General features: G+C 36.3%; 1 protein-coding gene across 1 annotated transcript in view; it reads right to left on the bottom strand.

The window, feature by feature from the left end:
• CFAP46 (cilia and flagella associated protein 46) overlaps nucleotides 1-25,370 on the bottom strand; it is a 121,364-nt gene that overhangs the window by 71,698 nt on the left and 24,296 nt on the right. Inside the window, exons 14-27 of the mRNA XM_029283739.1 lie at nucleotides 24,894-25,026; nucleotides 23,176-23,299; nucleotides 21,385-21,515; nucleotides 18,686-18,828; nucleotides 17,089-17,228; nucleotides 15,550-15,762; nucleotides 11,872-12,091; nucleotides 9,918-10,067; nucleotides 8,436-8,543; nucleotides 7,330-7,508; nucleotides 4,954-5,085; nucleotides 2,685-2,853; nucleotides 1,625-1,709; nucleotides 1,370-1,508 (exon numbers count right to left, since the gene is read on the bottom strand). Of these exons, the coding sequence (XP_029139572.1) occupies nucleotides 1,370-1,508; nucleotides 1,625-1,709; nucleotides 2,685-2,853; nucleotides 4,954-5,085; nucleotides 7,330-7,508; nucleotides 8,436-8,543; nucleotides 9,918-10,067; nucleotides 11,872-12,091; nucleotides 15,550-15,762; nucleotides 17,089-17,228; nucleotides 18,686-18,828; nucleotides 21,385-21,515; nucleotides 23,176-23,299; nucleotides 24,894-25,026 (2,066 nt within the window). The remainder of the gene's footprint in view (nucleotides 1-1,369; nucleotides 1,509-1,624; nucleotides 1,710-2,684; nucleotides 2,854-4,953; nucleotides 5,086-7,329; nucleotides 7,509-8,435; nucleotides 8,544-9,917; nucleotides 10,068-11,871; nucleotides 12,092-15,549; nucleotides 15,763-17,088; nucleotides 17,229-18,685; nucleotides 18,829-21,384; nucleotides 21,516-23,175; nucleotides 23,300-24,893; nucleotides 25,027-25,370) is intronic.

Here is a 25,370-nt window from a genome sequence, read left to right as displayed (position 1 = left end):
CAACCTCTTTTGGCCCCACTGCTGCCACCCAACACTATTAACTGCGGAAGAGCTGATTTGTGCGCAAGGCATTGAAGCTCCCCTCTACCATCAACCACAAAATTTCAGAACCAGGACTCTTGCCAGTTGGTGCAAGCTGTCTCCAGCCTGCCACTTGCTGCAATTCACCATTAGAAATTGGTGATGCTTGTTAATGATCTTCTGCCACATGTGTCTAATGAACGTCTTTTGTATTTCACCATATACTTGCAATTATTAATAGGACGAGGGGGTCCTTGGTGCTCACTGATGGTGTAACCTAGTTTGGGTAATGAAATGTCTGCTAGATAACAACCAAGTTCAGACAGCAACTTTCATTTCAACTATGAGCTACAAATATTCTCCTTTATTGGTATTAATAGTGTTCTGGAAGCATCCTGGTTTCAAAGAACTGTTCCTTTCATTCAAATATCAGGTGGTTAGGCACTGTCCCCGAGGAATAGGGTTAATTAGAAGACCTTAAGTAAGCAATATTGGAACACCTTTGGTTAGTGGGTTACTAGAACATTTATAGACTGTATGTTTCATAATGAAGAAAAAAACTGGAGGGGAAAAAAAGCAGAACTGGGGAAGGAATAGTAGATTGGTCCCTAAGCCAAGAATTGTGTCTGTCAATTCTCCATCAAAGCCCCTGCCATCTAGAAGATTCTCCCTTCAGATATTAGGATGACCCTGACCTTATTGGCCTTTTGTAAGGTATGAAGACCTGGTTATGTGCCCAGGCCTATAGCCATGAGTGTCTTTAAGGCTCCATTTTGTTGGCTATATTAGCATTGACAGCAATAGCTTTACTTGACAACTATATATATTTATTTATTTTGTTCTAAATACTTTTAATGATATATGCTGCCAGGGGCATTTGTTGAGATAGGTGGCTATAGACATCAAATAAATAAATAAGAAAATCAGATTTCTCTTACTATATAAAAAAAAGAAACAACGGATGGAAACTAATCAAGGAGAGAAGCAACCTGGAATTAAGGAGAAACTTCCTAACAGTGAGGACAATTAACCAGTGGAACAGCTGGCCTTCAGACGTTGTGGGTGCTTCATCACTGGAGGTTTTTAAGAAGCAACTGGACAGCCACTTGTCTGAAATGATATAGGGACTCCTGCTTGAGCAGGGGGCTGGACTAGAAGACCTCCAAGGTCCCTTCCAGCTCTATTCTGATTATTATTATTAAAAGTTGTGGCTTGGAGGTAAAAGACAACCATCTAAGTGGAAAGTTTCTCCCTGGGTTAATTCTGGTTATCATAATTACTTATGATAACCACAGCCATAGCATTGCATATTAACTGAAATATTTTGCAAACTATGCAAATGACTTACAGTCTGTGCTTTGTGCGAGGGAGAATCTGAACCGCTTCATCTAAAACCTTAAGGCCTGTCTCCCAATCATTTTTATCAGCATGTGCTTGGAACAGTAACACATACAAGAATGTCCTTAAAGTCAAATCTTCCTCAGCACCTTTGAAAGACATTAACACAAAATCTCAAATCTTACAAAATCCATTCAGGTAGAGATCATCAGCAAGTATAAAGAGGGAGAGGATATTTAAAAAGATGAAATGGTAAAAAACTTACCCAGAAAAAAATGCCCATCTGATGGGCTGCTGCTTTGAAAATCTACTGTAGGCCACTGGTGCAGCTGTAACATATTATCTGCTTCCTAAAAAAAAAAAAAAAAAAAAAAGAGGTTCTGATTGTAGTAGAAAAGATGTCATTGACATTTGAATTATAATGTTGTGATTGTAACAAAATAAAGTTTTAAAATAAAAATGGGGGGAAAAAACCCAAGACAGTACCACTTTACAATGCCTTGGTAAGGCCACACTTGGAATACTGCATCCAGTTTTGGTCACCATGATGTAAAAAAGATGTTGAGACTCTAGAAAGAGTACAGAGAAGAGCAACAAAGATGATTAGGGGACTGGAGGCTAAAGCATATAAGGAAAGGCTGCTGGAATTGGGTATGTCTAGTTTAACGAAGAGAAGGACAAAGGGGGACATGATAGCAGTGTTTCAGTATCTCAGGGGCTGCCACAAAGTAGAGGGAGTCAAGCTAAGCACCTGAAGGCAGGACAAGAAGCAACGGGTGGAAACTATCCAAAGAGAGAAGCAACCTAGAACTAAGGAGAAACTTCCTGACAGTTAGAACAATTAACCAGTGGAACAATCTGCTTCCAGAAGCTATGAATGCTCCAACACTGGAAGTTTTTAAGAAGAGACTGGACAGCCATTTGTCTGAAATGGTATAGGGTTTCTTGCCTGAGCAGGGGGCTGGACTAGATGACTTCCAAGGTCCCTTCCAACTTTATTAGTAGTAGTAGTAGTAGGATGTATTATCTAATGGCAGAAAACAGCAAACTATCAAGAAGAGTGAGACATAGGAGGTTTGAAATCCTTTCCAAAAATGCCGATTGTGCTGTGAAAGTCAGGTTGTCCAAAGATATTCACTCGTTATTTCATTATGTAAAACAATTATTTATTTATAATCATTTATTATCGACTATATTTATTTATTTACCTTTTTACATTACAGTGTAAGATGTACATTATTATTTTCCTCATCGTGTTTTACCTCTGTTTTGAGCATTGGAAGTCAAATCAGTCACGAATCCGGTAGGAAAGTCCTATTCCTTACCTGCTTACTTTTGGCCTCTGATGCTTTAATGATGCTCTTGAGAATGACTTCAGTAGGTGCTTTGAGATGCTGCCTGTCTGCTGAAGAACCAATGAAAGGTAAGCATGCATTCCAGAAATGCCGGGCTGCTACCATGGCAATGCTAAGATTTCCTGCTTCTCCTGCATATCTAAGAAAGTGGAAAAATAAAATAAAACCCACAGGCCTGCTGTAAGCAGTACATAATGCAATTGCAATGATTCTGATTAACTACCCTCTTGGACATATTTCAACATTAAGACATTGATTTTTTTAAATTAAAGGGCTTATCCATTAATAAAAACAATGGATAGGTTTTATCTCTTGATTTCTCTTTTTATCTATCTATCTATCTATCTATCTATCTATCTATCTATCTATCTATCTATCTATCTATCTATCTATCTATCTATCTATCTATCTATCTATCTATCTATCTATCTATCTATCTATCTATCTATCTATCTATCTATCTATCTATCTATCTATCTATCTATCTATCTATCTATCTATCTATCTATCTATCTATCTATCTGGAAAGAAAAGCCATGTAACAGAGATAATTTTTAGTAATTTAATCATTCCTGAGATTTTATCCTCTAAAATAATTTTCTACTAACTCATTAAAAAACTCCCAAGATTATATATATACAATTATGAATACACCCACATAATATTTGCTGTATAAAATAAAATAACAAAATTCTCCAATGAATTAATTGTAAGGTTAATGTTTTAATGTTTCTGCTGTTCTAACAAGTTAGTAATTATTAATTATCCTGATTATTTAAAAATTAGCAAAGTAAATAAGCATAATGTGCTTATTAAGCCAATTTGTTAGTTTTTCCCCATAACTTGCTGTTTGTTGGATGTTGACAACAATTGTCAAAATTATTTATAGGTTTTACACATCAACACAAACACTAAAGCTTTCATTCTCTTTTTCTTTTTCATTACCATAATAAATGTTTAATAATATTAGGTGACATTGCTCTTCCCAAAGAATCAAGTATTCCATAATTACAATCAGTTCCCATTATTATTTTATATTCTCAGAACAGGAGATTCTACATACTTATAGATTAGTCTGTTATGCTTATTTATGTCATCTGTTCTTAATTTCGTAACTTTCCCTTAGGTGAATATAATATTTTAAAAAAAGTTATGTTAGCTATATTTTCCCACATTCAAAATTTATGGAGTGACGTATCTCTTGCACTCCATTTATCTTACACAGAACTGCAGCTTTATTTCAATAGCACTTCAAAGGTTTCTGAAACTAAATGTTTCCTGTCAATAAACATTATTATGTTTGTGTCTGTTTCCTGAAATAAAAATGTTTGGTGTGATGGTTAAGCTGCTGGATTAGGAACCAGGATATTGTGAGTTCTAGTCTTCCTTTAGACATGAAAGCTGATGGCGTGGTTTTTGGGCGACCACATGGTCTCAGCCCAACCTACCTCACAGGGTTGTTGTGGAAAAAAAGAAGAAATGGGAGCATTATGTACAATTTTGGAAACTTTGCATCGGCTAAGCCAGTTACTTTTTCATATTTTCTATTTAAAATGCCTTTTTAAAAACTATGTCCTCTTGCCAAAGAGCTATTAAAATTTATCCATGTCACATGTCCTAAATACATTTTTAGATTTAGATGTAATTTTTAATATTTTTATATTTCATCTTCATTTGACTAACTTTATATTTTATTAAAAGTGAAAAGTAAAGTTATCAAAAGCCACAGACAAAATTTCATCCAGGATTATCTCAGACTCTTAGCTAGATACTACTGCAGGCAGAAATGTCAGTTTCTTTAAAATTAATACAATGTGGAAATGATTATTACTATCAGTCTAAAAATAAAGCCTAGAGCTAATTCAGAAAGCTATTGATCTCTCTTTAAAAAACAAAACAAAAACTAAATGTTTTTTTAAAACTAAATATCCAGAAACAGACATTAAATGATGCCAAACTACATCTGGCCTTTGGCCTTATTTTATGGCGCTCTTCCTTTAATTTTTTTAAAAATTCAATATGAGATCTTCCCTGCAACTTGCTAATGGTTGAGAGACAGAAAGAGAAAGTAAGAAAAAAAAGAATAAAAGTTTATATTCTAAAATTCTGATTTTATTAGTTTATTTCAGTGCGTTCAATACACAGTTGCTATTTGCCTGGAATTTATACATTTGCTGGTGTTAATATTCAGATTTCATTAAAATAAAAAAAAATGTTCCCAAAAAAGATCATAACATACCTTGCACTTTCAACAAAGGATTTTGATGCTATAACTCGCAAATGTTTTTTGCCAGCCAGGTTTTCCATTATACTCTTTCCTTGAGTACAAGTAGCAATACTCAGCATTTCTTGTCTGGCACTGTAATCATTTCTACATAAAGAAGTCAAAAACAAACTTTTGACTAATAACTCAGTTTTCAAGATCCTGCCAGAACAGAGCAGTGCTTTGCTCTGCAGGAATTGAGAAACAGACAACCTAAGCTTTCCATTCTCCCATTTGGGCAAGCTAAAGGGGGAGAGGTTTTTTTTTACTTATTGGAACTAAAAGCCACTTCTCATTTTATCAGCTAATGTCATCACAGGCAAAGAACAGCAACTAAGATGATTAAAAGCCTGGAGACTAAAATATATGAAGAACAGTTGCAGGATTTGGGTTTGGCTAGTCTAGAGAAAAGAAGGACTAGGGGTGACATGACAGCAGCATTCCAGCATTTGAGGGGCAGCCACAAAGCAGAGGGGGGGTGTCAACTTATTTACCAAAGCACCTGAAGGCAGGACAAGAAACAACAGATGGAAATCAATCAAGGAGAGAAGCAATCTGGAACTAAGGATAAACTTCCTAGCAGTGAGGACAATTAACCAGTGGAACAGCTTGTGGTCAGAAGTTATGGGCGCTTCATCACTGGAGTTTTTAAGAAGCGACTGGACAGTCACTTGTCTGAAATGGTATAGAGTGTCCTGCTTGAGCAGGGGGTTGGATTAGAAGACCTCCAAGGTCCCGTCCAGCTCTATTCTGATTGAATTGTTTTGTCTAATTCTTCGTACAAAGAATCTCAGATCAACTACAGGTAGTCTTCGACTTACAACAGTTCGTTCAGTAATCATTTGTAGTTGCAACGGCATTGAAAAAAGTGACTTATGAACATTTTTCACACTTATGCATCTTAAAAGAAGCATGGAGAAACTGTAGCATCTTTAGAGGACAACTAAAGGATGATAAGGAATCTGAAATTAAATTCCATGAAGAATAGTTAAGGAAGATAAGCACAGTTAGCTTGCAAAAGACTGAGAGGAAATTTTTAAAAAGTGGTCACATGTGGACGTATTCTCTGTTGAAACAAACAAAACAACTGGTAAGAACCAACAGGCTGAAGTTGAAAATATTACATTAAACAATGGAATAGTCTGCCTAGAACAGAGATATCATACACTCCTTCTTGATGAAGATTTTTAGAGTCTGGATGGCCAGTTGCCAGGAATGGTTTACTGGATTCCTGCACTGAACAGAAAGATGTACTTGATGATTTATATAGTCCCTTCTAACTCAGACTTTTAGTCTGAATCTTGCTTTCATTTTAAGATATCGCTAGTGCAGAGTTACACAACTACTGTATGTAGCACAAGGAACTGGCAAAAAACTGCTTTTAACATTACTGTACATCAATATAATGGTATAATAATTGTATCCATTAGAGGTCAGTATTGCTCTATTTAATTTGTTTCTTTTTTTAAAAAGTCTGAAATCAGTTTTCCTCCTGAAGTACTGCTATTTTAATGGAAAGATTCACTATGGATTAAGGTGATAAACAGAATAAAAAGCCCTCTTGAATTAAAAGTGAATTTTAAAAGTTATAAAAATCTGGAGGTGCTTTCCATCTAGAAATTTAATTCAAAGCTCCAAAATATTTCACACAAAATAATATTAAAGAGCAAAATATCAAAATAACACTATGGAGATCAGAGAAAAGAACTTTTGCAGCTGAGGGAGATCCTAACTAATAGTAAGATGCTGGTAATTAGACATAAGATTTCAGAGTTAGTTTCTACATCTAACTCCATCACCAGAGAAAATTAATTCCTCCTTTCTTACCTCTCGTTAGGCAAATTAGGAGAGCCATTTAGCCCTCTAGAACTCTAAAAAGAAGCCTGAATTCACATCACCTAAATATGGTAGGCGAAATGATTGAGCTGAATATCACAATCCTTCCTTCTTTTGGGGAAGAAGGCATTTTAAAAGAGGGAATAAGAACACAAATTTGTTGTGAAAATTGCTCCATTCTCCCCAAATCACATGAAAAATGGTCCCACTCTTTCCAATGGGATCCCCAGTTCAGGAGGTTGGGTTAAAGGACAATGACCACAAACATGGTAGGGAAGGCAAATCAGACTCCATATTTACTCAAGTTTCTTATACTAACTTTGAATTCTGATCGTGATTCCTTGAAACCTAACTGCCTTAATCCAAGTCAATGCTGGTAGTGACACATTATTTAATTATACTTACAAATGAAATTTGTATACACACACACACACACACACACACACACACCTCTCGCAAGAATTATGCAAGGTTTTTTTTTATAATTCAGTATTTAAAAGTAACTTGTCTACTTACATTCCCTTTTTCTTTGGATCTGTGTTAAATGGCACTTTACCTAATTCCAAAATCTTCTCAGAACAAGTTATCACCAGCTCATGGTCATGGAGATTATGTGCAAAATGCATAAGTCTGGTCAGCGTCTGAAGCTGTACAAGCGAGTCTGACCAACTGCATTCCAGAGCCATTTTTACCAACTACAAGTAAGTGGATAAATATAAATATATATGTATTCATGAATTGATAACATTAATATTCAGCACCTCTAGTCTACAATGTTTCAGAATAATAACTTGTACCTTTTTCTAAAGAATGACACAGGAAAAAAATTGATATTGATACAGTAAGTGCTTCTGGCTTGGGAATCTGTGTTGCAGGTCATTAGCAATCTTTTATAGGTATGGGGTATAATTACCATAAACCAAACAAATTTAAGACATGAGCGAAGTAAGTACTTGGAAAATATATCCTTTGAATTGTACTGTATTCCAGTTTTAAAGAGGAGAAAATGTTTTTAGGTTTAAAAAAGGAAAGTTTCGGTATGTTTTTTTTGAAGAGGTTCAAAATATTGATAAAATGTAAAACCACTCTCTTGATCCTTTGAGTCATGGAAACCCAAGGGATTGCTATTAATCCCTTTATGGAAGAGAAAAGAAAGAAGAAAGTGAAAACATCTCTTTTCTACTATCCTATCTGTATGAGAATAGGTCTACAATCAGACCAAGGTTATGACAATACTAACATTCATTAGAACCATGGTCTGATTGTACTATTCACATTAGTCATCTGACTGGAATCTTTTGCTCTTTTCACCCAGATCTATTTTTCTTCCCTACCCTTCATCCTCATTCTTTGTATTCCAAAAAAGCTTTAGTTAACTTGAACCACAGTAAAATAGCAGTCTGAGAAACTGAAGTTTAATTCTTTTTCATATATTTAACATGAATGTTGGTTATTCTATTTGTGGGCACAATAAATACACCGAGGAAGAATGATTGTTTTGGATGTGCCACTGTGTTTTGAGTTTGATATGGCCTTCTAACTAATTTATAAAAAGCTACTACTGCTACTACTGTTATGACAAAAGGACGAGGAGGAGAAAGAGGAGGAAGAAATATATGTACCTGAGACAAATTGGGAAGTAAAAAGTCCATAAGGCTCAGACCATTGCACGAATACATTTCCAGGCCAATAAAAACTTTTGTCATGGGACTTGTCCCATCATCATTACCCTGAATAGAAAGAAACACTAATTCAACAGATAACAAGGCATCATATTAAATAAGTACAAATATACACTTTACATTTTTATAGACATCTCAAACTCAGGCTCAACCTAGCTTCTCTAACATGCTTTGTAGAACAATCTATGACAAACTCAGGCTCAACCTAGCTTCTCTAACATGCTTCGTAGAACAATCTATCATGCAACTCAATTGCAATCTAAAATGATATTACCCAAATGAAGATTAACAAATACATCTCCCCTTTGTGAGAACTCGGCCTCAGATTTTGGAAAAAATAGATTCTACTAGAGCAGGGGTGTCACTCGCGACATCACGTGACATCGCACAATGTATCGGGCCAGTTTTGCCATTGCTGGCAATGGGGTGGGTGTGGCTTCAGTATGATGAAACCAGTCCGCGGGCCGGCAGTTTGACACCCCTGTATTATAGAAATGGGCAATCTTTTTGTGCTTTTCTAAAAATAATTTTTGGCATCTGAGTCACAGAGCACATGGCACTAACATAATAGAAGGACCTATTTTGTTTTTGTTTTTTGTAATTTGGGCGACATGTGAAGATTAAGCAGGGCTTAAGGCATGCTATTTTTTTTACCAAAAATTAAGATAACTGGTGTTATGAGGATCACATTGGGAGAAAGTTGAGATAATCCTGGTGGAATCCTCAAGTTCACTGATATTCATATTTAGCAGGGCATATATATGTATGTATAGCAGTTCGAAAGCATGCATATGTGAGTAGATTAATAGGTACCACTTCAGTGGGAAGGAAACAGCATTCTGTGTGTCTTTGGCATCTGGCCATGCTGGCCACATAACCATGGAAAATGTCTGCAGGCAATGCTGGCTCACTCGGCCAAGAAACGGACATGAGCCCGGCGCCCTAGAGTTGGAAATGACTGGACAGGGAAACATTTACCTTTTTTATACTGACTGCGTGAGAATAGAGCCAAGCTTAAGGTCTTCTATCTATCTATATAAAATGAAATTCCCAGATTGGAGTTCTGTTTTTCAAACTGGTTCTCCCTGGTGTTATGAGGATGAGCAATTTGATATTCGCAAGCAGCATGCAATCCCCCAAATCTCCTTTCTGGTAGCCACCTTGTCAAAAAATACCTGACATAGTTTCCTTCTATTCTGAAGTAAGAAGCACTAAAGCATGGTTTATGTGCTTAAATTAGGCTTAAGGTAATTTATACTACAAAGCACACCTCCCTCCAACAAAAAAGAAAGAAAACTAGATAAATTAGAATGAGAAAGAAAATAAATACTGTCTCTGTCTACTCTGTATCATCATCCACCATGTCTCTCCTGTGACTCTCAGCCATCAAAAAGCTGCCTTTTTATGCTGTGATAGAAATACCTCCTCCTCAGATCCATGCCACCTCCCAATCTGCTGCTGAAGTAATTGTTTGGCTTTTACCCAAGTTGCAATAACTTGTTGACGCATAGCAATTGGAACAGGCTCATCAGGTGCACTTCCATTAGGCAAACGCATAGCAAATTCACAGACCTAAAAGAAATTATTTTATAAATGCTATTTAAAAAAAAACTAATGCAGAGGCATATTAACAAATTTGGGGGAGCATGAGATGGAGAAGGGGATATCTGTATTACTGATAAAAAGCTCTCCTATTAAATAAACTAGCATTGTTGGTTTGCCAATAAGTAATAACATTATTTTATTCATTCATCCATCCATCCATCCATCCAATTTATATGGCAGCCAATGTCAACATGTAACTCCAAGCGGCAAACAGAATTAAAATAAAATAAAATAAAATAATAAAATAAAATAAAATAAAATAAAATAAAATAAAATAAAATAAAATAAAATAAAATAAAATAAAATAAAATAAATAAAATAAAATAATAAAATAAAATAATAAAATAAAATTAAAAAAAATTAAAATAAAATAAAATAAAATAAAATAAAATAAAAATGACAAACATTACAAAAGTTAAATACAAAGCCTCCCAAGAAACATCCACCCAAATAACTTATACATCCAAGAAGTGGGTCCCTGCACACACTGGGGCCTCAGGCCTGGGCACAGAACCAGATCTTTAGGACCTTATGAATGGCCAGCAGGATTGGAGGTCTCTGGAGGGTGAATTCTCCATAAGGTGGGGGCTATGGCAAAAAAGGCATGTCTCCTTGGCCCACCAACAGGCATTCTTTAGCCAGCAGGATCCTAAACAAGCCATTGGCCTTGATTAGAGTGGATTGGTAGAAACAATTGAGAAAAGACATGGGCCCTCAAATAACCTGGTCCTAAGCCATGAAGCTTTAAAGGTGACAACCAGCACCTTGAATTGCATCTGAAAGCACACTGGCAACCAATGCAGCTCATGGATAGTGTTGGTACATGTGCCAAATAACAAATGCCATCTAATGCATGTGTTGCTGCATTCTGCCCAAGTTGAAACTTCTGAATGCTCTTCAACACAGAGGGCATTGCAGTAATTCAGATGAGAGGGCATGAGGGCATGAGTGACGGTGAGCAAGACTTCTTGGTTTAGGAATGTGCGCAGCTAGTACACCATCTGGAGGTATAAAAAAGTCTTCCTAGTCACAGCATCTTGCTCTTTGAGTTCGGGACTCCCAGATTACCTACCGGGTCTATATGAAGTAGTAACACACCTCTGATGGAAGATTCCCAGCACCAGAATGTCCAAACACCCAAAGCCACTCAGTCTTGCTTGGCTTAAGCCAAAGTTCAAATTCTTAGATTTGTAAGAGACATCTTTGTCATTTGGCCCTTTCTTCTGCTTCCAATAAAAATGCTTACACATTCCATGAAAGAAAGAATAGCCATTAACACTGAGGCTACTTCATGAAGTCAACCTTTAATGAACTGGCAGTCAACCATACATCTTCAGTCTGTCCACACAGGTTGAAGAAGATGTTTAATCATGTATAACTTATTCTTATATAGAAAGCCACTATGATTTATATAAATAAAAATGTAAATGTTCGTTTGTTCAAAATCTTAAATCTCCGAAAGTTCTTCACTGATTGCTTTGAAATTTTGACACAACGTTGCATTCAAATATGCGCGTGTTTTTATGTACCTACTATTATATAGATGTCACACCTGTGACAGGTAAAAACATGCTTTTTTTGAAAAACAGCACCATCTGTTGGACATAAAAGCAACACACGCTACGATTGGAACAACAAAAAATATTGTATACCCACAAGCATTGTGAAATTAAACATATTACAAACGTGCGCTTTCTCTTTTCTTTCTTTTCCATTTAACCAGATTGAGCCACAGCAACGCGTGGCTGGGTACAGCTAGTAAAAAATATACCTCTACAGCTGCTTTAATATCATGGATTCCAGCTGGATCCACAGGTGTAATTAGAGCAGTGAATGATTTATCATGTCCTTTTAAAGCAGTCTTTTTACGTTTGGTGGGCCCTTCCTCATTAATTTTCTTTTCATCAGTTTTGGAAACCATTTTGGGAATCCAAGGAAGAATCAGCCCTCTTGCCAGAGCATTACATAAAGTTACTAAAACAGTAGTATTCCTGAAACAAAACAAAACAAAACAAGAGGAAGAAAAATTGTTTAAAGTTAACATTATAAACCAGTGCTTTACTGTGCCAAATTAAGATATGCATTCATTAGTACCAAACATGTAACAGATATGCAAATGGTATTTATTTATTTTGTTTAGGTAGATCCATCCTCAGAATATAAGTCTCTGAATACTGCCTATTTGTACAGCCTTCAATTCCATAATTAGTATTTATATTTCAAGTAATATCATAGTGTTCCTGCCCTGTCATGTACGCTCGACAGACCTAATATATTGCCAATAGGTACAAAAAGAAAAAAAGGAAACTCCATCATGCAAAAACAGTATAGACAATTTTCCAATAAAAATAATATAGCACAGCTAGAAACAATTGATGGTAAAATTGAATGATTCAGAGCACTTCTTCAATAATTAAAAAGAGTAAAACATAGAAAGTGTTTTAACCAAAAAGTGAGGAAAAAACAAAAAGAAAAAAATGGTACAACAGTAATCAGTTAACACCTGTGGAATAGAAGTTGAACAAATTAATAAACTATAGCCCCAAAGAAATGAATGGAACAAACGCTGAGTTCTATTCATTTCCTAGTCAATATTCTCAATTCTTGGGACAAGAGTAAATCCTTCACTGGAAAAGAGGGAGAGCTGGCTATGATAAAGTATCCAGGAACCATCCTTTATTGATATCAAGTAAAATCTATTTGCTGGTGTAAGTCACTTAGACATTTCGATGTAGAGACATGTATAGTAATTCAACTTTTTAACAGCAATTAAACAGCAGTAGCATTTGGGTTGAAATACAAAGTATTTTCCTCCTTTTGAGTAATTAATATGGAAACAATTTGGAGATAGAAAAAAAACAGGAAAACTCATCTTTCTTTTCCAGACTTAAGAGTCTGCAAATAGAAAGACATTAGACTTATCCAATATTTTAAAATACTATTTATAAATAAAATAGTGAATTAAAAATGCTTGGGCGTCATCTTAACTTTGCTCTTACTCTGTAGGTCAGGGGTAGGCAACCTTCGCTCTTTTATGACTTGTGGACTTCAACTCCCAGAATTCCTGAGTCAGCATGGCTGGTTCAGGAATTCTGGGTATTGAAGTCCACAAGTCATAAAAACAGGCGTTTTTTTGTCATAGAATGCCCAGAACGGAGTTCCGGCACCTTTTTTGGATGGAACCTTGTAGGGTAGGCAAGGCGGGTTGTATGACGTATGTGAGTTCCGGCACTTTTTTTTTTTTTTTACAAAAAAAGCACTGCATAAAAGAGCCAAAGTTGCCTACCCCTGCTGAAGGTGAATCTGCTCATATAAATAGCAAATTAGTGAGTGATTTATGCCCAAACTCTCAGTTTGCTTTAACTGGGATATAGCATTATTTTAATGATATGCTATGTAAAATAAAGAAGATGGTTCTTCTCAGTCATCTTGAGCCAAGAGCTCTATTCCAGCTTTACTCTTATGCATTTAACTGAAATTCTGGACAGGGAAGAAGGGTCAATGGTTTTCTGCCAGATTATATAGAGCTATACTGAGCCCTGATGCTTGTTATCTCAGTTGAAAGAAGTAAACAATCTTAAATTAATGATGAAACAAATCTGGATGTTGGCATATCTTGGAAAGTACATGAACTCAAGCTCTTTAATTTGTTAAATATATGGAAGCAAGGAAAAGAATTATTAGCATTTCTCGTGAACTCAGAATTAAACCTTAAGTAAAAGAACAATTTCACAATAAATAATTACAAATCGGCAAATTAAACTAAAACCACATCAGTAGGTTAGCAGAAACCACTTGCCAAATAATTCACGTCTGGAGGGGGTGTAGCAGAAACTTTTGTTAATTTACACAGAAGTATATATTCAGGATATTGGCTCACTGTGAACCAATGTTAGACTTGAGATACTCAGTGCTCACAGCTAAATAGCAAAAATGTCTCATAGACAACTAATAGTTTTTGAAATTCAGCATCAGAAACCACTTTTTACAACTTTTAAGATAAACTACCTGCTTGAAATATCCTGGAGATAAAAATAACGATTTACTCAGATCTGCCTTTGCATGAACTAAATTTAAGAAAATATTTTGATTTGGAATGTATTTTGGCAAGAAATAGGATTGTATCCAATAATCTTCTATCTTTCTTTTGGGGATGAAAATTTACAAGTTCGCCTTTCATGGTTCTCAAAGACTCTGTGCTTATCAGATAAATAACAAACTTCCTATTTTTCTTTTTCTTTTAACAGATGTTGTTGGTAGTATAGAACTTATTTTTTGATTTTATTTCCAAGTGTTGGGAGAAGTAACTTAAACCAAACTGGAAGTTATAAGTAGAGATTTTCCCTCCTTCCTTCCTTCCTTCCTTCCTTCCTTCCTTCCTTCCTTCCTTCCTTCCTTCCTTCCTTCCTTCCTTCCTTTTTTCTTACTTGGGTTTAATGTTGGTACACTAACAGTACCAGGATATTGGTAGTTGGATATTTTCTTTTTTATAGCTTTTTAATTATTTTTAATTTAGATCCATGTTCATTATTTAAATATTTTCTATTTATGTATCTGCTACTTATTAAGCCTAGTATAGCATAAGATGTACAGTAAAAAGTGAAAAAATATTTTGTCTACATGGAGGCATGGCACTTACAGTAATCAGCTGGAATGTGAACAGATTGAGATTGAAAAGGAGGGACAAGATGAAAAAATTATAACTAGATATTATGTTGCAAGAAACACATATTCCCTTGGCTTCTAAGGAGGCCTAAATGTCTACAAATATTGCTTGCAAATTAGCAGGTGCCTAAAAAGGGGAAATCAGAAATCCAATAGTCTTTTCACTTTTGCTCATTTATCTGTTTTTTTTCCTTTCACACACATACACACACGAAGAAACACACAGACACACACACAGGATTTCAAAATTGTTGAATACTTCAATATTAAGTAATAGTTTAAGATCAAAACTTTATTATGCAACAAATACATTTTTGTGCTCAACTTCTAAACTCAACTCCTAAATTGTAACTAATAAGAATAGAATATTCTTCTTTCTCTCCTCTCTTCTCAATACTCAATACTCTTAGCTGTTTAAACAACTGAATGTTAATAACCTTTAATTTTAAAGAAAAAGAACTAAAATTATTTATGTAAATATATGTATTAAAAGTATTTGTATCACAATCAGACAAAATAATATATAGTATGAGAGATCTGAGCAGTTAAGGATCTACACTGTGCAGAAACACCCAGTGTATCAGCCAGCAATAATAACATGGCATTATTTCAAAATGGAGAACTATAAAGGCTTGCCTTAGTAAAAAAAGATTGACTTGTTAATGTCATTGTTATGTATCTAAAAACAATAATGTTCTTACATCAAAAGGCCGTTAAAAGTTATACTTTCTTATTAAGAACCTTAAAAATATCAAACATTCAACTAAACTCTTGTAGAACTTACCCAAAGTTCCCAATATTCTTAACAGCATTGAAAAGAATTTGAAGGGGGTCAACAAGTTCTCTTTGCCTTTTTGAAATAATCAGATGCTTATTGTGATTTAACACATACGCTACTGTATTATGTACAATCCAGGCTTCATTTAACTCCTCTCCAATTTTGACGGCTCGTAGAAAGTTTTCCATAGCATATTGAGATAAGTGGTTTATCCAGTTGCTTAACAAGTAGAAATTTGAATGATTAAATTACCAAAAAGAAGAGGAAAAGAAACAGAAAACAATCCATCGTATACAGTATGGTCAGGAAAATATCTGAAACATAATTATTTTTTCAATCTATGAATTTTTTTTCGCATTTTTAAAATTATTAGGGAAATCTATGAAATGTAACTATTTTCAAATAATGTACTATCATAAAGTTCTTCTATAGACTAGCCTTAGGATTTCTGTTTCCTCTGATGTCTTTTGGAGATCTTAAACATGCAACATTATATTCTCCTATATTTACACACATAAATTTGCATACATGCATATATAATCACCCCATTTTCACATATTATTAATAGTTTATCTCATTAAAAAACATTTCCCATTGACACCTGGCTTTTCTATCCTGCATATAAAGAAGTCACTCAGTAAGATCTCCAAAAGACATCAGAGGAAACAGAAATCCTAAGGTTACATTTCAATCTATACAATCAGTGTTTTAAATGTTTTTATATTACATGTAAACTGCAAAAGTCTTTGATAGTGCCATAGAATTGTGAAAATAAATTCACTGCTTACTGTTCTAAGGTTCTTTTATAATGTAATATTACAAGTTTACTTAGAAAGTAATCTCATAATAGATCATGAGACTTCAACCTCTAGGCTCCAGGAGAAAGGAGACTAAGGGGAGATTGGACAGCCATTTGTCTGGGATGGTGTGGGGTTTCCTGCTTCTGCGGAGGGTTGGACTGGAGGATCTCCAAAGTCCCTTCCAACTCTGTTATTCTTTTATTCCAGTTAGGGGCGGCAAATATCTTGGTAACCACTAGATGTCAGCAAAGAGATACAGAAAATGCTCACTCTTTGGATCTTGTGAGCCCACATATTTAACTCACAAATGCTACAATCACAATTGATCCAAAATTTTGTGTCCCATGTACTTAATGGCTTTTGGCACTGGGAACATGTAACACAAATTTTGCAGGCCCTGCAATGGTTGTACCCCAACATTTAAGGGTACAACAAAGTGCTGGTATTGTCCTATGGACTCAATTGGTTAAAGAATTAGGCTAGAAACCCAGTGACTGTACGTTTTAGTCCTGTCTCGGGCACAAAACTAGTTGAGTGACCTTGGACCAGTTTGTTTTCCTCAGCCCTAGGAACGAGGCAATGGGAAATCATTTCTGAAAAACGCTCCCAAGAAAATTGCAGGGACTTTTCCAGGCAGTCTTCAAGGACTGGGCACAATTGAATGGAAAAAAAAACCTATAAAGCTCTAAGCAAACTGGTATTTTTTTAAAAAAAACTAAAGCAAGTAATAGTACTTCAAAACAACCTATATGTATTCCACTCTGATTCTTTTCCAATTCGTGTTGAATGTTGAGAATATCCTGAAGTGTGTATATTTGCTTCTACAGGGAGGACAGGATAATTATTGAGCTGGACGCCTTCTGTTCTTAATAACTGAATGGTAGCCTAAATACAGACACCAGGAGAAGAAAACAACTATCAATGCACTAATATAAAAAGATCAAAACTGATAAAGTTCTTAGTGATAGACATAGACTACTCTTATTCTTATGTTTTCTTCCTATGCACAGATGCCACAGCAAAGCTAAAGCTGGATGCTTACTTCTCAATTACATTGCCTGTAGGGGAAAAAAAAATCTTTCCATGATTAATTTTAAATTAGTTCCAAGAAATAATCATTCTAATTCTGGAGGTTTTGGGTTATTTTATTTCACTTAGAGAATATTTCAGGATCTAAAACCCTCACTTAATCCTAAACGCTTGTGTTTCAGCAAATCAGTTCATATTCACACATCACAGGGAACCAAATTGGTTGAAAAACAAATAAATGAAAGATTTTTTTAAAAAAAACTTTTATATTTGAATTAAACCTATATTATGACAAAATAAGAATTTTAGTCTCTGTTTCTTAATATTAAATGCAATAGAAGCTTAATTTCAGCTGTATCCTCCGATACATTATGTATGAATAGTTCAGATGCTAAGAAAAAAACCCTCAGTTATAAAAGCTCTTGTGTAGACTGAATAGTAATGGAACTTGCATTCCACAGATATTGGTATGTAACTCCAGTTTGGTCTAGTACCAGTTTAGTCTAGTGGTGAAGGCACAGGACTAGAAGGCAAGAGACCATGAGTTCAAGTCTCACTATGGCCATGAAAGCCAGTTGGGTGACCTTGGGCCAGTCATACTTTCTTAGCCCAACTCACCTCACAGGATTGTTGTGGAGAAAATAACAGGAAGAAAGTATGTGGGACATGTTGGATGCCTTACGTTATTTGTAAAAATAAGGGCAGAATAAAAATAAATGAATAAATAAGCTCCCTGCATTGTCTGTTGTTGGTCACACTGAATGGGACTTCTAAGAGTTGAAGTGTAGCAAAATATGAGTCCATACTCCTGTTTTTTACACTGGAAAAGATATTTCCTTGTACGCAGAACATGTAACATTTTATGAGATTAACCTTTCAATTCAGATAGAATTGAACCAATTCAATTCAAGGCCGGCAATCATGTCAAACCGAAACCCTGCCCACCCCATTGCCGGCAATGGGAGGAAAGTCCCGATACGTCACGCGACATCATATGATGTCGCAAGTTTTTACATGCCTGTCCTATGCTAAGGCCCAAGACAGTTTGTTTGAAAAGCATGATCCCCATGAAACAGTAGTTAATGAGAAATAAGAAACCCAACTGGTGTAATTTCTTTAATACAAAACTACACGCATAGAGGAGACGAACATTATAAGCATAATTTTTTTACTGTTGGCCAGAGTTTCTTAGGGACCCTTTCTCAATAAAAAGCAGCCATATGTAAACAAGCTAGAATAATGAAGATCAGCATCCTATACCAAATGCATTAAAAGGACTTTAAAATTATCTCATAGTTGTATAATTTACTAACCTCTGCATTGATACATCTTACTTCTGCTAAGGTTCTAAGCAGATCTCTTTCTAAAGAAAATACTTTGATCGGCACCGGTGACTCTCTTAATATATTTCCTTCGGAATCATCAGATGTAGTTGCACTACCTTTTTTCTTCACCACTAAAAGACACATAAAATGCATTAGTTTAGCAACATTTTGTGTGAACATTTAGTGAAACTCTTACAATTTAGAAATTCTTTGTGAAAGATTGGCTAACTTAGAATTTGACAGAAACACAGTTCTGTTGGTTGGGGGGGTAGGCTATACAGGCGGTCCTCAACTTACCACAGTTCATTTAGTGACTGTTTGAAGTTACAACGGGACTGAAGAAAGGGACTTATGATCATTTTTCACACTTATGACTGTTGCAGCATTGCCCTGTCCATGTGATCAGAATTCAGACGCTTGGCAACTGACTCATATTTACGATGGTTGCCGTGTCCCAGAGTCATGATCCTCTTTTGTGACCTTCTGACAAGCAAAGTCAATGGGGGAGCCATATTCACTTTACAATTCACTTCAGAAATGTCTCACTTAGCAACAGAAATTTTGGGCTCAATTGTGATCCTAAGTCGAGGACTACTTGTATTGCAACATTTCCTTCAGATCGCATCTTCCATGAAAACATGCTAAGAGGGCAAAAGCAAATCCAACAAGAATTAGATGAGCGCAGAGAGTTTTCTATACTATATCTCTTTGCTGCAATCTAATATTCATGTGGAATTTTGTTGCCCAGATCATATTAGCAATGCTGTTCTAAGGCAATCTAAGTTGCTGGCATCCAAATGAAACTATTAATTGTCAACATCACATTGACTAAAAAAAAGAAGCACTTTTAGCAGTGGTACTAAAAAATTTCATCTTCCCTTGTGGCAAGAATAAACCAATGACTGCAAATAATAGCATTAAATCAACATTTTCAAGTGATGATTTTAAAAAATAGTCAGGGCAAGGTCATGCCTATAAATCTAGTAAATGAATATCCTCTTTTTCTATTTTACTCCTGCTTAGATCTTCATGACCTTAACATAAAGGTCTGCTAGCACAATTAGGTAAATACACCTAAACCTCTTCCTAATTGTGAGGAAATCTGATAAAGTCTTTAGAAGCATCCACAAATTTGAAACAGTGAGGACAACACTAGGATGTATGTATTCTAAACATACTTTTATTGCTTTAATTGCAAACTACAGGCACTCCTTGACTTACGACCACAATTGAGCCTAACACTTCTGTTGTTAAGTGAGACATTTGTTAAGGGAGTTTTGCTCCATTTTACAACCTTCCTTGGCACAGTTGTTAAGTGAATCACTGGAGTTGTTAAGTTCGTAACACGGCTGTTAAGTGAATCAGGCTTCCCCATTGACTTTGATTCTCAGGAGGTCTCAAAAGGGGATCACGTGACCCTGGGACATGGCAACTGTCATATGAGTCAGTTGTGAAGCGTCTGAATTTTGATCATGTGACCATGGAGATTCTGCAAGTCCCGTGAAAAATGGACCTAAATCACTTTTTTCAATCAAGTTGTAATTTTGAATGGTCACTAAATGAACTGCTGTAAGTCAAGGACTACCTATATCTTCCCAGAGGTTTAGCACCTTGATGTGATAGGAGGGATCAGTATCTCCAATGACGCTGAGTTTGAGGCTAATAGAAGATGAGCTCTCAATTGGGCCATCAGTCCTGATAAGACTGAAAGAGGAGAGGGGGTGTGTGAAGCTAAAAGTAATTCACAACAAGAGGGAAGGTAAGTGTGGCTCCAAAGACATGAGGGAAATTAGCTCGCTTAGGAAAGGGAACCCTAAAATACACAAGATGAAGTCACTGGCAAATCAACTCTGTATTGGTGCCAGAAAAACATAAAAACCTGGCTGAAATATTTAGATAAATTTAGATGCCAGTTGATGCGACAGGAACTTTCTGTGTGAATGGAATAATGTCCATCCCCACAAACCGGAACGTGTATGTCATCTGATGGTAATGGAAATTAAGACAACCACTAATTGTTTGTCTATTTCAGATGTAATTGGTACTAGTTCAGGAATTACATTTGAATCTCCAACCATATCTGGTGCAGTTTTCTTCTGCTACACACGTGTTGCTAAATTTGCTCTAAGGAGAGGCATCACTTTTCAGCATGAGAAAATTGCTGCTTGTTTCAATTGTTTGTCTTTAACAATAAGGTTTGAAAAATCTGTAGGAATGCTTAACCATGGGAAGGAAGCCAATTCTCACAGGTGTCAGGCTTTCTATATCTTTCAAACATCTGCAAAGTAAAATGAGGCTTCCAGTACAAGCCCCCTCCCCCCTCAACTCTCAGTTGAGGATATTATTAGCAAGCAGAAATTCACATATTTTGGACATGTGATATAAATAGATGATGACTAAAAAAACTGAATAAAGTAGAAGGGAAGATGATTGTTAAGGTAAATGGACAAGCTTGGGATATTAGCTGTATCTCCTTGGGGTATCTGTAAATTGTTTGGAATATTGGAGATATTCATTTATATGGCAACTAATAAAATAATCTGCAGATCTTAATGGTCCAAGCAATTGAGTATTTGAATGCACTTCCTATGAGTGAATAGTTTCTGCTCTTGCATCTATAAAGAAAAAGAGATTCTGTTATTTGCCTCGATTATGAAATAATGCTGCACACAAATACCAAGACTTACATTTTTTACGTTTTGAAACCTTTACCACTTGATTATCATCATACAAAAAGCAGAACCTACATGCAGCCCGACAAACATCCCATACGCTTTGCTTCCGTGCTGTTTTTGCTATTTCTGACCATAGGCGGATTCTGTAGCAATGATTTAAAATAAAAATTCATTTTCTTTTAAGAACACAATAAATATAAACATAGAACTCCTAGAAATAATGTGCTGAATTTTTTTTTCAATCTGTTCACCATTAGGGGCCAAAGGAGGTATCCAGGTAATAAAGAGGACAAATATACTTCTGTAAGTGTCTGTTCTGCCTTCATATTTTGCATTTGTATATGTATGTGTGTCTGTGTGTATAGGAAAATTTATCACTCTCTTATAGACTTCCCTCACATGAAGAAAGGAAGGAAACTTAGAATTGTATAGTCAGACACTGATCTGAGCCACTGAGCAACTGCATCTGCCATAGGGAGGCACTGCAGGAATATTTCCTCTGCATTCCCAGTTTGTACTACCCCACTCCCTCCCCTCCCCACGTACGGCAAGAGGGGTCTATGACAACTCACCCCGGCCAACTTGTCACAGCCAACTCATTGCGGGACAACTCACCACAGCCAACCTGCCGTGGGACAACTCTTTGCAGGACAAGAGTTACAGTAATATCAAAGAAATAGTGGAACAGAATCATTAAAGAAAGGATGCAAAAGGAGAGACAGAATGAAATGTGAATGGCAAAAATTAAAATATTTTTTTCTTTATTTTAAGTAATTAAATAGAATTGTTAACTTATCCTGCAGCAGGTTTTCCCACGGCAAGTTGCCTGCAGCGAGTTGGCCGTGTCAAGTTGTCCCATTCTGTGGTAAGAGTTCTACAGGTGTTTATTCAAGCCCACCAAACAGGTCCTCAGAAAGCACCCCGATGCACAGGTCAGGATTCCAAGCTCAATACAGCCAAGTGTCACTGGGCAACCGAGTCCAATGGGCACACATGAAGTCCAGGAAAGCAGTCCAGGAGTCAAACAGACCAGGATTCAAGACACAAGTACACAAGGCACAAAACATTGTTCCGGCAACACTCAAGTCCTCGGGGGGTGGGGGTGGTTAAGTAGGCAATGCTAGTGCAGACCTTCATGAGAGGCGAGGTTGCCTCCTCATGAATAGTCTAGCTGACCAGCATTGTGCCTGCCTCCTCTCTGCTGTATGTGTCCTTGGATAAGGAGGAGGTCTGGACTCCTCCTCCTCATTTTACTAATGGACAGCAGCTGCTCCTGGTCCTTGCCTGGATCGTCCTGGCCAACTTGCTGCAGCTGTGGCTTACCTCCCTCAGCCTTAGCCTGTCCCTCGTCTGATTGACCCAGCTGAGGCTGCTCCATCAGGCTAGCATCCTCTGAGCCCCGATTTTGACCAGTACTCGGCTCCATGCTTTCCTCTAAAGACTGAAACTTACCCTCCTCCTCTGAACTTGCATCTGGAGAGGAGTAGGGGTGGATCCATGACATAGCTGAATTGAGTCCATTGATCTTTCTTTTGTTGGATTCTCCCCATACAACAGATTTGATCCCATTTGTGTTCCCTTTCCAATACCTCGGCTCAATATTCTGGGTCCCTTTATACAATTTCTTTGCAATATTACATTAGATTGAAAAAATATCAAAAAACAGGAACATACTTATTAACACTCTACTGATATTTAAACTGAGGGAAATTGTGGCCACCAGGGTGTAGTTTTATCAAGAAAAAATAGTTTTTAAGAAACAAAATAGCTTATTTTTAAATATTTGTCTACAACCGTAATTACCTTTCTTTTTCATTTTCGTGTCCTAGTCTCTTCAAATGTCCATCTGCTTTCTCTACATTTCTAGCATGGTGCTCTGCTTTTGCACAGAGATGGCTAATTTGATCTTTATATTTACTTGGGGGAACTAAATAGGAAGGAAGAAAATTTAATATAGTTTGGATTAGTTTCATGGTATTGCTACAATTATTTCACAATAGTTAGTTGAGGTATTGGACAATGATCGGTAAATAAAAGTTCTATAGAAACGATAGTATAGTACAGGTAGTCCTTAAAAATTGACTTATGACAATTTTTCACACTTAAAGCTGTTACACCTTCTCCATGGTCATGTAATCAAAATTCAGATGCTTGGCAACTGATTCATATTTATGATAGTTGCAATGTCCTGGGGTCATGTGATCATCTTTTGCGACCTTCTGACAAACAAAGTCAATGGGAAAGCTAGTTTCACTTTACAAGTGTGTTACTAATTTAAGAACTGCAGTGATTCACTTAATAACTATGGCAAGAAAGGTTGTAAAATGGGGCAAAACTCACTTAACAACTGTCTCACTTAGCAACAATAATTTTGGGCTCAATTGTGGTTGTAAGTCGAGGACTAACTATGGCTGCGATGTGCCAGGTGATGTCCTGCTGCAAGCAGTCATCAGCAACCAGAAGAAGTGGGCCAGCGGCCACGCAGGTTCCTGCTGGACGGGGCTGCTGCTGCTGGTGCTGCCGCCGTGAGGCAAGGCAGGTGTTGGGGTATGGGAGGCCTGGCTGTGGGGGCTCTGAGGTAAGCAAATGCAGGGCGCATGGGGCAGCTCCATCCTCCCACCCCCACGCTAGCTTGATTTTTAAGTGTGTGCCTCGCCCCACCTCATACAACCAGAAGGAGTGGGCGGGGTCTTAACTAGGGCTTATTTTTGGGGTAGGGCTTATATTAGACATGCATGTAAAAATCAAGCTAGGGCCTATTTTCAGAATAGGTCTTATTTTCAGAGAAACACGGTATGTGCTTCATCTTTCCTTAAACAATTTGCAGAAGGAAACTAAGGTGACAGGAACTGATTTTAATCATTTCCCTAGTGTCATCTGCTATATTCTCTGAGAATAAGTCTTAAACTTTCTTGACTTTTAGAAAGCACTTAAAACCTGGCTGCGTGCCCCGGGACGAGAACTGAGAAGTTAGTAAGGCCCAGGTGGTTTGTTGTAAGAAAAATGCCATTTATTTTTTGTTTAGATTAGGGTTTGAGTTTTTACAGTTATTTATATTGCTTTAATTCTTCAATTTTGTACACTGCCCAGGGTCGCTTTTGCAAGAGTGTCAGCCATATAAATAAAATCAAATAAGTAAATAATAAACAATTCAAAGGACAAGATGTTTTTGTAACTACAAAACATTGAAAAGTTGACATACGGGCACACACACACAAAACATTGATGTATTTCAGAAGTCAAGCAATCCTCTGTAAAATGGTACAAATATTTAAAGTAGCATCTTTTCAAGTCTTCCCAATCTACATTTTTACCAGCTTTCTTTAATTAAAGCTCATTAAAAGCTGTGGATTTCTTATGGCTTCAGGGAACAAAGTTTTTCTGCAGCATTGAACTACCATAAACAATTTAAGTGGAATATTTTGAAAATACTTTTTGCCCATAAGGATCTTAAATGAAGTCTCAAATTAAGTTCATGAGTGTGAAGGAAAAAAAAACCTCATGCAAATGTGATGTATTACCTTTGATGTTTGCTTTAAAACTGATCTGTTCTGTGGTAAAAATAGCTCCACCCGAAGTGAAGACCAGAGGCAGGAAAATGGCTCCTGTTCTCATAATTATCATGTTGTGCAGTGCAACTTTAGATGTGAGAAGCTGTCACTGATTATTGAGGGAAGAGGAGGTCACTATTAATGGAGCTTTCTCAAAAATTAATTATCTGACATGGAAGTTATTTAATTTTTCCAATTGCAATAAGGAATCATTGAAGCCAAACTGGTTAGTCAAAGGGGGATGAAATTTTATTTATTTATTTATTTATTTAATTTAATTTATATGCCGCCCTTCTCCCTGCGGGACTCAGGGCGGCGCACAACATATTTAAAACCAAAGCATATATACAATCCCCCCCTATAAAACCGAATTAAACCAAATTTTAAAGTTGTGTCTTCCAAATTCCTAAAAATGAGCCCAGTATAAAATCCTCCCTAGGTCAGGTC

This window comes from Protobothrops mucrosquamatus, unplaced genomic scaffold (assembly GCF_001527695.2).
Source record: "Protobothrops mucrosquamatus isolate PMUCROS unplaced genomic scaffold, P.Mucros_1.0 scaffold209, whole genome shotgun sequence".
Classification (NCBI taxonomy): Eukaryota; Metazoa; Chordata; class Lepidosauria; order Squamata; family Viperidae; genus Protobothrops; species Protobothrops mucrosquamatus.
This window is presented reverse-complemented; position numbering and strand designations above follow the sequence as displayed.